Source organism: Stegodyphus dumicola, chromosome 4 (assembly GCF_044657685.1).
Source record: "Stegodyphus dumicola isolate Sdum_Otavi_A_Nest chromosome 4, ASM4465768v1".
Taxonomy (NCBI): Eukaryota; Metazoa; Arthropoda; class Arachnida; order Araneae; family Eresidae; genus Stegodyphus; species Stegodyphus dumicola.
In genome coordinates this window covers 53,836,507-53,851,775 of record NC_140771.1, presented here as the reverse complement: position 1 = coordinate 53,851,775, position 15,269 = coordinate 53,836,507, and the positions used below count along the sequence as shown (strand labels likewise).

Genomic DNA, 15,269 nt, shown 5'->3' with positions numbered 1-15,269 from the left:
ATAAACTACAAGATGCTCGTACATTCACTACAATTGATTTAAAAAATGCTTTCTTCCATGTTAGTGTCGACAAAAACAGCCAACATTAGACTTCATTTGTCACACATAATGGACAATATCAGTTTCTACGTGTACCTTTCGATCTCTGTACTTCTCCTTCTGTATTTCAAAGATTTGTAAATTCCGTTTTCAAGGATTTAATCTTGCAAGGTCATGTTTTATTGTATCTAGATGATATCATAATTCCTGCTAAAGATGAAGATGAAGGGATTCAGCGTTTGAAATCTGTTTTCTCCGTTGCATCTGCTTATGGACTTGAAATTAATTTTAACAAATCTAAATTCTTAAGTCGTGAAATTGAATTCCTTGGTCATGTCATCAAAAATGGTCAACTGTTCCCATCTCCTCTTAAAACAGCTGCTGTTATTAATTATCCTGAACATAAAAGTCACAAAGACTTGCAAAGTTTCCTTAGTCTTGCCGGATATTTCCGTAAATTTATTCTCAATTTTTCCATAATTTCTCAACCATTAACTGATCTCCTTAAAAAACCTAACGACTTCCACTTTGGTGACAACAAAAGAAAAGCTTTCAATCTTTTGAAACAACGTTTATGTGGAAAACCCGTACTCAACATCTATAATCAGCACAGCGATACATATATACATACTGATGCCAGAATCCATGGTTATGGTTTTATACTCATGCAAAGGTCTATGATTGATGATTGCCTACATCCTCTTTATTACATGAGCAAAAAGACATCTGACGCAAAAGACGCAAAAAATCTGACGCAAAAGAAATTCACCAGTTACGAACTTGAAGTATTAACTGTAATTCAAGCTTCGAAAAAATTTAGAGTTTATCTTTTAGGAAAACACTTCAAAATTATTACTGACTGTAATGCGTTCAAAATGACGAACAAAAAAGACTTGAATACATGCACAGCACATTGAGCATTGATGTTAGAAGATTTCGACTACAAAATAGAACACAGAACTGGAACACGAATGACACATGTTGATGCTTTAAGCAGATCCCCTGTTATAGTCATCACTCAGGATAGCCTCATTTTGAAAATACGAACCGCTCAAGAGCAAGATGATCACATCCGAGCTATCAAAGAAGTCTTAAAAGTTAAACCTTATGATGACTATTGTGTTAAAGCTGATATACTTTATAAATTTGTAGACAGTACGGAATTACTTGTTATTCCAGAATCAATGCAGAGCGACACAATTAAGGATGCACATCTTCGTGGACATTTCGCTTCTAAATGAACAGAAGAACTCATCAAACAAGAATTTTATATTCCTAAACTTGAAGATAAAATTGACAACTATATGGCTAATTGTGTTCCTTGCATACTAATTAATCGTAAATGTGGTAAACAAGAAGGTATGTTACATTCTATACCCAAACAAGATGTACCACTTCACACATATCACATTGATCATTTAGGACCACTCCAGAGTACTCATAAAAATTACAAGTATATATTTGCTGTTATTGACTCTTTCACAAAGTTTGTATGGCTTTACCCGACAAAATCTACTGATAGCGCCGAAGTAATATCTAAATTGGAAAATCAAAAATTTGCCTTTGGAAATCCTTCGCGTATAATTTCAGATAAAGGATCAGCATTTACTTCAAAAGATTTTCAAGATTATTGTTCAACCAACAATATACAGCACATTCTAATTACTACAGGATTTCCTCGTGCCAATGGACAAATTGAAAGAATTAATTCTGTCATAATTTCTGTTCTTCCCAAATTATCGATTCAAAATCCGTCAAAATGGTATACACACGACGGTGAAGTTCAACAAGTGATCAACTCAACATACCAGCAGAGTATCAATACAACCCCATTCGAACTCATGTTTGGAACTAAAATGAAATCTGCTAATCATGATAAAATTACAGAGCTGTTAAATGCAGAGATCCAGACAGATTTCGTTAACGCTCGTGAGGATCTTCGCAAGGAAGCTAAACAACAGGTTTTGAAAGTCCAGGCTGAAAATCGTCAAACTTACAATCTACGACGTAAACCATCTCGTAAGTTCCAGCTTCATGATCAAATAGCAATCAAGCGTACACAATATGGACCTGGTCTTAAACTGAAACCCAAGTTTCTCAGACCCTATAAATCGTGAAAATCAAACCAAATGACACTTATGATGTTGAAAAATGTGGTTTCTTCGATGGACCTATGAAAACAAGTACTTGCGCCGAATTTATGAAACCTTGGACTTTATCAGAACATATTACCTGAACATTAGTGTTTTATGGACAGTTACTCATATGAACTGCTTTACACTTTTGGACTTTGAAATCCTATCCATCTTTTCTTTAATTATGATTACTAATTATTATTTTTTTATTTTTCCAAGTGCTGTTATTAGAAGATCCAGATAGAATATTATTTTCATTTATCTCTTTAATTTAGTATTTCCATTTATCTGTATTAATTTAGTATTTTCATTTATAGTTTAACAGTATTAGTATTTTTTCTTTTTGCTTTATTTTATATGTTAAATTTTACTGTTTGCTCTTGTCATCTGAGGGCAGATGTCTATGGGCAGATGACTATGTCGGATGGCCAAATTATGTGGGAACTGTAAGATTATGTAAGAGCGCCATCTAGATTAGGGTATCGTCAGATGAGATGAGACGTGAATGATAGTGAGGTCTCAGATGTGTCCAAAATGTTTTGACGATTATTCTTTTTACTTTTCTTTTCATTCTAATGTAAAAAAATAAATCCTAGTTTAACTTCATGAGTTGTAGTTATGCTTATCATCAATTCTTCCCCATATATAGTATATACATATATATACTACTTTTTTGGAAATTGAAATGAGAGAGTAGGGGATATGTTTTCTAAAGTAAGCATCTTGTTCAGAGTACCTGTGTTCTTAATAGAAACTCTAATTTTAAAATTTTTTGCTATTTTGCTTAACAAGATTCTTGGCTTAAATGGACTAATGTCTTTATTTGGATTGAGTATTAATCTTGACTTATGGTTTGAATCTAGCAAATAATTTGATGCTTACTTGGAAATAAGATGACACACTTTCTTTATTTAGTTGTTGTTAATTGATGGTAGATTGGCTTATCCCTTTGATAAGTCGATTAATCTGCAATCACTGACAATAACTACTTTTTCAATATTTAGAATTCACTTTTGGTATTTTTGTGATTTAAGATTTTTTTTAGTAAATTTTTAAACAAGAAGTTGAAATTACTATAAAATACTAATTTAAATTCTGACTAAAAAATTTTGTTTCATTTATAGTTTTAAATTGAATGTGTTCCTTGGAGATGGTACAGTAGAAAGCAAATAAAATAAAAATGTTCACAAAACTGAGCGAAACGTTAAATTTGCTAACATCGTGCTTATTTATAGCAAAAATATCCCAGGCCTTCTCAAAACCTTCCCCTCTGATGAGTAAGTGATTTCTTACTCACCCTTGCAGTGCCTGCTCCACCGCCCTCTCTCGTCTTAATCTTACTGACATGTCCGCTTCCTTCCACTCGCCATTGTTAGTTTAAGCCTGATAGTGTTTATGAACTGGTCAGAGTTAATTTCTTATCTTTTATTGTGTTCAGTGCTTGTGCTTTTTATTTTTGTGAGCGATTTAAAATGTCAGGAAACGAAAGATGACTGTGTTGACCATCGCACAAAAACTAGAATTAATTTCCAAAGTAGCAAACGCCGCTACAAGGCAGCATATGGAATTGGACTACGGAATCGCAGAAACAGTGCGTGACATTCTAAAGCAAAAAGACAAACTGGTGAACTTTGCATCAATGTCCGACAGTGCTTTCGCAATGAAAACGCGAAAAACTATGAAGGGTTCTACCTTTGATGAGCTAGACACGGCATTGACAGAGTGGTTAGTTCAAGTTCGAAAAGAGGGTACTCCTGTAAATGGTCCTATCACATTGCAAAGGCAAAAACTTTTTTTGAGTTGTTAGGCCTGAAAGGAAATTTTGGTGCGTCTTCTGGCTGGTTGACTCGTTTTAAGCAGCGATATGGAATTCGAGAAATTGGACTTCATGGGAAGAAACTTAGTGGTGACCAACAAGCAGCCGATGATTTCCACCATGAAGTTGAAGAATTTGTTTTAATTATCTTTTGAACAAATTTACAATGCCAACGAATCAGGACTTTTGTGGAAATGTTTCCCCACCCGCCATTTTAGCATTTGAAAGTGAAAGTAAAGCGGCGGGTCATAAAAGCAGGAAGGAAAGGATCACTATCATGTCTTACAGTAATGCTACTAGTGGACATAAGCTTAGACTTGTTGTCATTGGAAAGTTAAAAATACTGAGATCTTTCAAAGGCACAAGGATAGAAAATTTGCCCGTTGATTAGTTTAACAAAAAAAAAAAAAAAAAAAAGGATGGATGAACCGAAACATTTTTTAAGAATGGTTCGAAAAAATCTTTGTTCTTCAAGTGCGTAAACATCTCAAACCGAAAAACCTGCCTGAAAAAGCTGTGTTATTGATCGACAACGCACCTTCTCACCCAGCAACAAGTGTGCTAAAGTCTTCTGATGGACAAATTTTTGCAAAGTTTCTCCCCCCAAATGTTACTGTGTTGATCCAACCCATGGACCAAGGAGTCATAGCACCAATGAAGAGAACATACTGAACCAAGCTGCTAATGACCAAAATTGAAGAAGGTTATGATCTGAAAGAGTTTTGGAAACACTACACAATCTTGGATAGCACCTACAATGTTACATCTGCATGGGACTCAGTGAAACCGTCAACCCTCATAAAATCATGGAGAAAGCTCATGCCTAATGTTGAAGCTAACAACAACCTAACCCCTTTGAGTTGTGAAGAAGAGAATGCAGATGTAAACACGTTGATGATGAAAACATTGAGTTGTTGGAGTGTGACCTAAACGAACCTGGCTTCGAACGTTTGACAGATGAAGAAATTGTGAAGAAAGCAAGGGAAGAGACCAAGAATGAAGGAGAGCGAAGTGAAGGCGAAAAAGAGCCCACTGTGCAGATGTGGAAGACTCATGAAGCGGCTTTGCAACAAGTACAGACTGCTGAGCTATTTGGAAGAACAAGACGATGCGGAGTTAGCCAAGAAACTTATGCTATGAAAAATGCAAACTCGGAACAAGAGAAAATGCTTCCAAAGCAAGAAGCAAACACAAATGACTGATTTCTTCAAAAAGGTGTAGTTTTACAGTTATGCTTTTGTAATTACATAATACATTACAGTATTAAAACAGTACCATACCTGCCAACTTCTAAAGATAAAAATTCAGAAGATTTCTCCAAAATTCAGAAGAACACGAAGAATTAATATCATGCTTTGATATTAAAAAAATAACAATTTATACAAATAGAAAAAAGAAAATTGTACTTACATTAGTAAATCTCAATTAGTAACTAAAAAATTTATTAGGAAACATAAAACAAGAACTTAATGTTACACAAAAAAATTATTGCAATGAATTTAGAGTGCATTTTTTGGCTTTAGCCAAAAATTCTTTGGAAAATTTCCTGTCATAACAATTAGCAATTAAAATGTTTTCTAGAGTTTTTGGTGAAACTGAAGAACGAAACATAGTTTTGTTTTTCTTCACAACACTGAAGATACTCTCGCACTCAGCATTACTGTGTGGAATTACGAGAATAGCACATAAAACTCTTGCTAGTCTATCATATTTTGGTGTTCCATCAGCTCTTTTTATTCTTTTTAAGGTACCAACGAGGACATCAAGTCTATCTTCTCCAGAACTGGCAGTCTGCACAGTCTTCAAACTGTGCAGCAGAAAATTGGTTCTGTAGTCATCTAAAGCATTATTATGGTATTCATTTTCTTTAATTGATAACAAAAATGGAAATTTATCAATAAAAAAATGAATCTTTTCAAAAGATGAATTTTCAGTTTGTTTCAAATTTGCCACTTCAGCATTTGAAAGAACTTCATTTTGCAAAGGAAACTTCCTTACAATGTAATCACAGGCTGAGGAAAAGTACTTTGTAACACATTGAAAAAATTCTTTTTTCCCATGATCTTTCAAAGAATTTACAAGTTCCCTGGCTTGATTTCCAATTATAAGATCATTGTCATCCTTTTGATTTGCCAAACTATTATAGGCAACACGAATCAACACACTGTTTTTCACAACGGATGGTTTTACAAACTTAGTATAAAGTTCTTTCAAAAGATCATTAAGAATTTGGATAAGCAGGGGAGATTTTGGCGAAGCTGATTGTAGAAGGGTATTTACATTTTCAAAAATCTTAATGGTACTTAACACAAAACTACAACATGCTTTGTTCAAATCCAAAGAAAGCAGATAGAAAATCCCTTCCCTTCAACTTCTTTAACAAAGTTGACCTTTGAGGAGTCTTCTAAGCATTTTCTTTTTAAAGGGTTTGATGCTGTGTGTTGGCTTTTCCCTTTTAAAGCATTTTGATTTGAAGCAAAGTTGGTTTTCGGAATCTTATATGCCGACAAATTTGATGGGATCTGTGGTTTTGTTTTGGTCTCTTCGTGGAAATATTTTAGCAATGTATCCCACTGTTCAATAAATCTTCCTAGCGCTCTGCCTAAGGATAACCATCTCGTGCATACATGTTTCAGAATTTTTCTCGTTTCACCAGAGCACAGTTCTTGGAAATTTTTTAGGTTTTCTTTCCTTTTTACACTTTTTTCCAGATAGAAAAACACATCAATCAGAAGCTGGTCAATATTTAATGGTGAAGCAGCTGCAGCTTTTTCTGCAGCCAAATTAATTAAGTGGCATGGGCATCCAATAACAATTAATTCATTTTGTTCTTTTTTGAGGAAAGAGGCTACATGCTTTTTGTCACCCACCATGACATGAGCATTATCTGCACCAAATGAAATGCAGTTTGATATTGGGATGTTAAGTTGTTTCAACTCATTAATTACCAAGGAGGCAATATTTTCCCCCGTAGCGTCTCCATTTAACAATGGAAGACGCAAAAGATGAGTTTTCATTTCATTAGAAACATCACAGGAATATGTGACAATGATGGGGTAAAGGCCTGTTTCCACTGCTGCGTATGCGTTTTTCCAATCAGCGAGCAAATTCACTTTGATTGACATCTGCAATCCGGTCGGTGTGCGGTGACGGATGACATACGGATGGAGTTCAACATTGTTCAACTTCTATCCGTATGTCTGCGGATGCGTTGGGGTCACGTGGTAAAAAAGGAGCAATAATGTGTAGTCACCAAAATTTAATGGCGGCAGAAGAGCGATGAACGCTCGCTTAGGAAAAGAACGTTTTGCTAAAAAATACTTATTTCTGAATTAACATTATAGCGAGAAATCTGCGTGCTGAAAAAGATAACAATCAGCTGAATTTAGTTAAAAAAAAGATAAGAAAAACAAGATAACTGCAACTACAGTACTTGTTTGTTCAAGAAAATCAGTGGCAAAAATTATAATTCCAAGTCCATGAAATAGCAAATTTTGTTCTGATAATCATTTCCTAGTTCTGCACACTCATTTAGCTTTAATGAAAATGAATGTCTGACTATATCAAACTGATATAGCAAATTAGATATGATTAAAAGATTTGCTATTTTTTTCTTTTGAAACAGGTAACAACTAAAAACGTTAATTATAAATTAAATTTGATAGTATTTTAAATACTCAAGTTCATTGAAAAGTATGTTAAATTTGTATTTCCCTTTATAAATATATCTTTTTGGCTAGCATATATTTGTAAGCACATGAAATATATTTTTAGCAGCCCGTTTAACTTCAGTCGGAACGCCACTTTAAAAGATAATGTTTTTTGTAAAAAATGTACTAGAAGCTGAAGAACAAACTCCGGTGAATTTTTCAGACGATAGCAAACTGAAATAGGACCAAAAAACTTAAGTTTTAAGAATTGATTTACTTGATAATGCATATAAGCCAAATGCAACTCACGTGCAATCCTAGCTTAGTGGTAAAGCTGATGGTAACAATGTTCACCTTTTGGAGTCGTGAGTTCGAATCCCATATGCTTTTTGCACCCTGTCTGCAACTTTCTTAGCTTTTTATTCCAATTTGATCTATATTCGTGTTTTATAATTTATTTCTATTATTATATGCATTAAATATATTGTTTTATTTATGCTCTTAATTATTTAAATTTTTACTGCAAAAAAGTTTGAAAATTATATAATACTAATTTAAAGCATACCCTGTACATATATATTTGAATTTAACAAACATTCTCTATTCGTCAAAAGCAAGTTTAAAGTTAATTAAATTTAAATGAAATTTAATGCAAACAAAGAAATGATTAATTATTGCTGCGAACTAATAAAAACTCTTTTATAAAAAGAGATATGAATTAAAAATGTTTAAATTAAAAATAATATTTTATGGATTATGCATAAAATATAACTGCCCATAGTGCATTTTAAAACAAACGAGATTTCTAATAAATTATCCAGCTATGACCCTGAAGTCAGCGGTATACAAGTATAGCAAATTTTGTGTAAGTATTGTGAACCTTTCTTTACAGTTGCTCTGTACTTTTAAAGTACCAACTATTTTTTAATTCCTTTAACTTTTTTATTTTATTTATTTATTTGTTTACTTTTTTACTAACAGTGCATTTTAGTTTTAATAATATATATATTATTTCATAATATTTAAGGCTTCTAGAAACGCAATTTTTTTTTTTTTTAAATTTACTTCAGCTTCTGTGGAATTAGTGATGTTCATAATATGCATTATAACCTTACTTATCTAAAAGTTGCTAGCGTACTTTACTTTCGCAGTTCATAAGCAGAAATAAAAATTTCCAATTAGCATGGAATTTAGTAAACAAAACTTTTCTGCATTTTACGTCAGGATCCATATCAAATCCAAAACAAACAATACTCGCTTAAGGGGGAAAAATTCAGATGTTCAGCGTCGTAACTCGCGAACTGCTTGTTTGGCGCCAAAATATTACAGTGACAACTAGCGGCGGAAAATGAAAATATTTTATGAATACGCAGCAGTGGAAACGCTTGTACGGATGCCGTAGGCGTGTCTTCAATTGAAGCAACGCGTTCGTACGCAGTAGTGGAAACGAGCCTTAAAGCTTCCAATCGCTGTCATTGCTGCCATCGATTGACACCAAAAATGCTGAATTCTGAAGTGCAGCTATCGTTTTACTTTGTGCATCGCAAGCAATTTCGTTCACAACAGAAGATGTTTTTGTGCGAGCACAAGCATATTTCTGAGCAATCTTGGAGTAGGGAAACATCCATCTGAAAAGTTGACCTGCGTGATCGGCAGCACTCACGGCACATTGTGTTTGATGAGGAATGCAGTAAACAAACACTCTGCCAAAATGACATCGGCATCCGAATTCGTAGCCGAATTTGAAAAAAAATCATCCACTTTCTCTGACGTTGTCGAAGCCGAAGCATTAACTTCATGCTTTTTAGACTTAATATGCTTCACAATGTTGCTTCTTCCACCGTGACTTATTATGAAGTCACACACGCACACGTTGCAAAATGCATAGTTATTTCCTTTGAAGGATTCTTTAATTGTTGGAAATTCGGCTTTGTAGGCAGGCCTCAAATATTGAGAATACGGTTTTTTTCGAACTCATTTCGTAACAACGACGTATTAAGAAAATTCGTAGCACGTGCAAACAAACTAAAAAAAAAAAAAGAAAGAATGCGACAATCTACGCTTTCCGAGTCCGAGCTGAGTAATTCCCTTGCTGCTGCAGCGAATGCGAAAAAAATAATCTGGCGCCCACAAAGAAAAGAGTGGGAGAAACAAGTTCAGCGCATTGGACTGGCTGGTTAAGCGGCAAGTTGGGAGAAACCGCAGGTTACTGGATTCGAAGTAGTCGGTAGTTAGCGGTAAAACACGATGCAATTGGCGAAAAATTCAAAAATTTCGACAAAAAAAACTAAAAACACTTGAAAAAGGAAAAAAAAAAATCGTAAAAAGTGGATTACGATCGTAAAATCGTAAAGACAAATGCATTTTCGTAAAAATTACGAAAAATTCGTAAAAGTTGGCAGGTATGCAGTACATATGTATTAATTTTTCTGTGCATCCTAGATGCCTCTCGTAAGTACACAGCACTTTTCTGTTTTCCTTAACAAAATGCATTTTAGGTTAGTTTTGAGTGATATGCTAAAATATTAAGCATTAGTTAGACATTTCCTGCTGTTTATTTTACATTTTATCGTACATAAAACGATTTTTCAAAGTTGGAATGACTGTTTTCTCTTTGGACTGTCTTCTTTTCAGCTTTTTTCGGATTATCCGAAAATTCCGTGGATAATCGGGAGTGTACTGTATATGAAAAGTTTTTTTTATTATAAATTATATATATACACACACAGTAAAAGACCAACTATTTTGGATACTTTTATTTCTCCTGAAAAATTAAGCAAACAAAAACCACTATGAAGCATGTATCACTATCATGTACAAATAGTGAGATTTAGTGCCAACAATGGATAAGCATCACAACACAATCATAAAAGTTTTGCCTTGGTTTTATGCAAACTTGCTTAATTCTCAATAACCTGGCTTAATTTTTACAAAGAAATATATTAGTTAACTGCTATCTGTTTTTCCTTTAAATTATGAAGGGGGTGAAAAAAGATTAAAATTTAGAATTTGTTTTCTATGGAAAAGCATGCAGTGGAATATTTTCAAAATTATAGTATCTGGGGATCAAGAAAAGTGCAAGTCAATGAGCATGAAATGCGGCTTTATTTGAAAACAGGAAGACAATGGAAATGCAATGTTAAAATTATGCCAAGCAATTTAAGGTTTTTTAAATGCTGTAATTCATATACCTTAAGTATCTAACTAAATAAAGAATTATTTGTTTCTCTAAACTTCTGTCAGAAAGACTGGTTGAAGTTTCAGAAGTTTATGCCAACTTTCCTGTCTGTACTGCATAATGGTACAATTATGTTAGTGACCCTGTATGAAACTGCAGCGAAAATATATGTGCAAAAGCACCAAACCTAGTATACGCAACAATTTAATCACAAACTATGCATGACCCAACAATTTAATCACAAACTATGCATAAATTTTGTCTTCTCTAAACATGTAAGAATTTTAACTAGGCATTAATTTAGATAGTTCTAGATTTTTAAGTCGCCATTGAAATACTAGTTAAATTTTTGAATTCTTTGATAACAGTATGGATCTAATGATTCAGGAGATGACCAAGGACAAAAAGTGCAATAAATTGTTTCAAAGAAAATGTATTATTCATAAAAGAAAATTATGTTCAAAGAACAAGATGAAATTAAGTTTTATCGATAACTCGAAAGCTAAATAGCACGGCAAGAAAAAATATCATTATGAGAAGAAAGGATTAATAATATAAAATTAATTCAAAGGATAAAATATCCTCTTCTTTACAGCTATGAAGTTCATCTACTTTTGGTGTCAGGAGATGACATCTATCTAATTTTGTACACTTCACCTGAAGATGAACCGAAATAGAACTTTTGACTGAAATAGTTATATATATATATATATATATATGAAGTGCATACCACAGCTTCAATTGCTCAGCCTACATTGAAAATTGGTAGATGTGGCAAGATTACTGAAGTAAACGAAAAGCTTTTCAGTCAAATAGTAACAATAGGCATGTTCTTCCAAAACAGTGGGTTTTCAATTGATTGCCCAAAGAATTCAGTGAATGTTAATCAAATGGCAAAAAATTTATTGAATGTCATAAAGGAAAATATTGTGGAAGGAAGCATTACTTATACTGATTGCTGGAAAGCATATAAGCAGGATAAATTCCAAGATGTTAGCTTTGAGCATTTTAGTCAACTATAAATTACTTTCATGGACCACAAAAGTGGGTGTCGTGTGCAAACAAATGGGACAATGCTAATGACATAACAAGCACACTAAGGTACAGCTTGACAATACTTCGATTCTTATTTGTCTGAATTTATGTGGAAACATCCCCCTCCCCCCAAAAAAACTGAAATTTTCTCTAAATTGTTGGAAGAGATCAAAAATTTTTTGCCGCCCGTTTAATTTCATTCATGTTTGGCCTTTTTTTTGTATGGGTTATAATAAAGAAATGTAATAAACTTTTCATCTAGTAAAATAATATTTTTATTTAGTTTTATTTAGTTATTTACTGTTATGCTTCCTTCCTAGGTTAGGGTACCATAATCATTTCTGAATTAAATGTAGGCTTTTGATATTGAGAACATAACAAATAAAATTATTGTTTTTATAATTTTAGATCAGAATCTTTTCAATTCATTTGGCTTTGCAAATTTTATACACTCAACATTCTAGTATTGCCTGGGTTTTATACACTCGAGCTTAAAAGGGCCATTTCCACTGGGGTTTATCTGAGCTAACGAACACAACTGACATAGCCAACCCATTTCCAAAACCAGTTTTTTCCACAGGGCAACAAGTTGAAAAATCTGAACTGCAGGCACAGCGGAGCTAATCGACACTCCATTAGCTCAGATAAACCTCAGTAGGAACGACACTTTGCAGTACGCGTATACATTTAAAACAGGTCGAATAGTCAAAAGAATGTTAAATTTCATTGAAACTGTTAAGTATAAACTTTAGATTACACAAGCCCACAATTTAATTACTACCCTAATTATAATTATCACCGTCATTACTAAAGTAAAAATCTCTCAATATCAAAAATACAGATAATACTAGAGATCACAGTGTTGATTAATATAGTACATACAGCTCTATATGGAGCATTTTCATTCCTATTCTTTGATTACATAGGTCTGAAATCGCCAGCGCTGTAGAGTTAGTACGGAAAATGACCGACTTCAACTCCTGGAATTTTAAAGACTCAGACTCCTTCATAAATACATATATATGTAAACATATACACATGGGTTACAGCTTATTTTTTTAATATAAAAGAAGTAGTAGATGCTACAGAAAAAATACTGATGGAATAGCAAATTATTTATAATAATTAGCATTTATTATTAAATGGCAAAACTGGCATTAGTTATTTCTTAGCTTCCCCAAGATCTTCTCTGTTGGAGAGCCATAGATCCGATTTGATAAACTTCAGAACTGAGAACTTTCCACACTAACTTGAATAGGAGGAAGAGCTGTTACTATTAGAGCTTATTTCTTTTAACTTTCCAGAATATATTTTTATAAGTTCTAAAAGAGGTGTCTTGCAAGCGCAATCATATTTCTCTATTTCTCCAAAGGCCGTGTAGAAATCTTGATTGTATTTCTTCATTTTTATATCAAAAGGCTCTTGGTTCTTTATTTTCATTCGCTTTGTCTTAGCCTTTTCAATATTATCAAAAATATTTCTCAAAATCTAATTTATCGCTGGAAGAGGATGATAGACTCAATTGCAATGTCTCCAATTTGACTGTCCTGATTTGAATTCTCCAACTGTTCTGAGAATAATTTCATTCTTAATGAAAGTTCATAGATGGCTTTAGCCTTTGTAAATTGTTCGTCATCCAAGAAAATTCAGTGTTTTGGATCTACATATATTGAATCCAGCAAGATCTCATTGTCTAGCAAACTAGTTTCTCTTTTCTTCATTGAAGAAATGATTCCTTCAACAATAAACCCTCCATTTCAGAAAGAACAAAATTCACATTCTTCCATTGTCGCCTCCAGTGAATTCTTCAGATTGCAGCCTTTTAGTGGCTATATATGGTGCAGAAAGAAGAGTTTCCAATTCTGCAAGATCATTCCACAATCTTTTTGTTAGTGAAACATCAGGGTTATCTACATCTTCTAAAAAAGTTCTTAATTCTAACAACTTTTTTATCATCAAATATGTACTTCCTTATCGTGTTGCTTGATCAATAGTAAATAAAAATAATAACTCAGGTTGTCATTAATTTTTTCAATGCATTTTAATTTCATTTCAAATCCAAACTGTCCAAAAAACTGGAGTCAGAGTCGATCTGTTTTTAGAGACTTCAACTCAGACTCCTTTTACCCCAAAAATCTGCCTGACTCCACAGCCCTGGAAATTGCATATGCTAAGTTTGAAATTGAGGTGAGAAGACAGAAATGACTGATTAATATAGCAAATACAGCTGTACATGAAGCATTTTCATTCCTATTTTTTGATTACACAGGTGTGAAATCCCATATTGAGGTGAGAAGACTGAAATAGCTGCTTTCAGTTGTTGTTTACTACAATATTATAGTTTGTTCTCACTTCTGGCATACATTTTGAAAATTAAATAGTGGATATAGAAATATAAGTGTACTGGGAATCATTTTATCAACTGCATTTTTATTATTTCAAATATGTCTTGCTAACATCAAATATTTATTGCTTCCCCCTTAATATACACTCTAGAATCTCATTTATTTCAGTAGAGGTAATTTTCATTTTTATTTCACCTACTGTGCTTTTCCTTTTAGAAATGGATGATTATGTATTAGCTTATAAATTTCTACATCAGAAACTTTTTAAAACAATTTAAGACTCGGCAGTTTTAATTTGTGAATTATTATTACGAAAGAAAAAGCTGGAAATGTGAAAACTGAATGAAAACATGTATTTAGTATAACGTGAAAGTTGCATATGACTTAGAAAATATTTGTTTTTATCAAATCTTACGATTAAACTGACAAAATGCACCATTAAACAAGGAATAATTTGATACTAATTTTATATACTTTTCAACAAATAAATGAAACAGGCATTCAACTAAGAACATTATTAAATTAGCTGATATGCACATACACTGTATTTTGCTCTCCTTCTACTTTGTTTGCAGCATTTTTTACTTAATTTTTTTTTTCATTTTTTTATTAAAATGCAGAATAATAATTTCTGCAGTTCATTATAAAATGCATATGTAACATTTTTTTTTTTTAAATTCCATGTAAATATTCTTTTTTTTAACTGTGATACATTTTACTTTCATTATAATTTATGGGTCTTTATATTGCTATTTAATTATTTACACAAGATATTTACTGTAAATATTTAAACAGCAATATAAAGATTAGATTATAACAATGGAAAACGCAGTAATTTCTCAAACATATCATTATTTTTTCAGTACTAATCAACACAGATTATTTAAGATTTTCCACATTAACAATGATTTCAACACACACAAAATCCAAACATTTTTATGATCAAAAGATAACTTACAAAGCGTGAGTTTTTCAAGCTTGGCAAAGGTGCTGCTAATGTCCTTACCAATCTGCCTAAAAAATCATGAAAAGTTGTATATAACAATATATATGTGTATGTATATAACATTT

The 15,269-nt window shown here is 32.7% G+C and overlaps 1 protein-coding gene across 3 annotated transcripts in view; it reads right to left on the bottom strand.

Moving 5' to 3' along the window:
- The window catches only part of Syx5 (syntaxin 5), a 97,994-nt gene that overhangs the window by 38,499 nt on the left and 44,226 nt on the right, over nucleotides 1–15,269 (bottom strand). For all 3 annotated transcript variants that reach the window (XM_085814889.1, XM_085814888.1, XM_085814890.1), the window contains exon 4: nucleotides 15,157–15,212. In XM_085814889.1, the coding sequence (XP_085671015.1) occupies nucleotides 15,157–15,212 (56 nt within the window). The remainder of the gene's footprint in view (nucleotides 1–15,156; nucleotides 15,213–15,269) is intronic.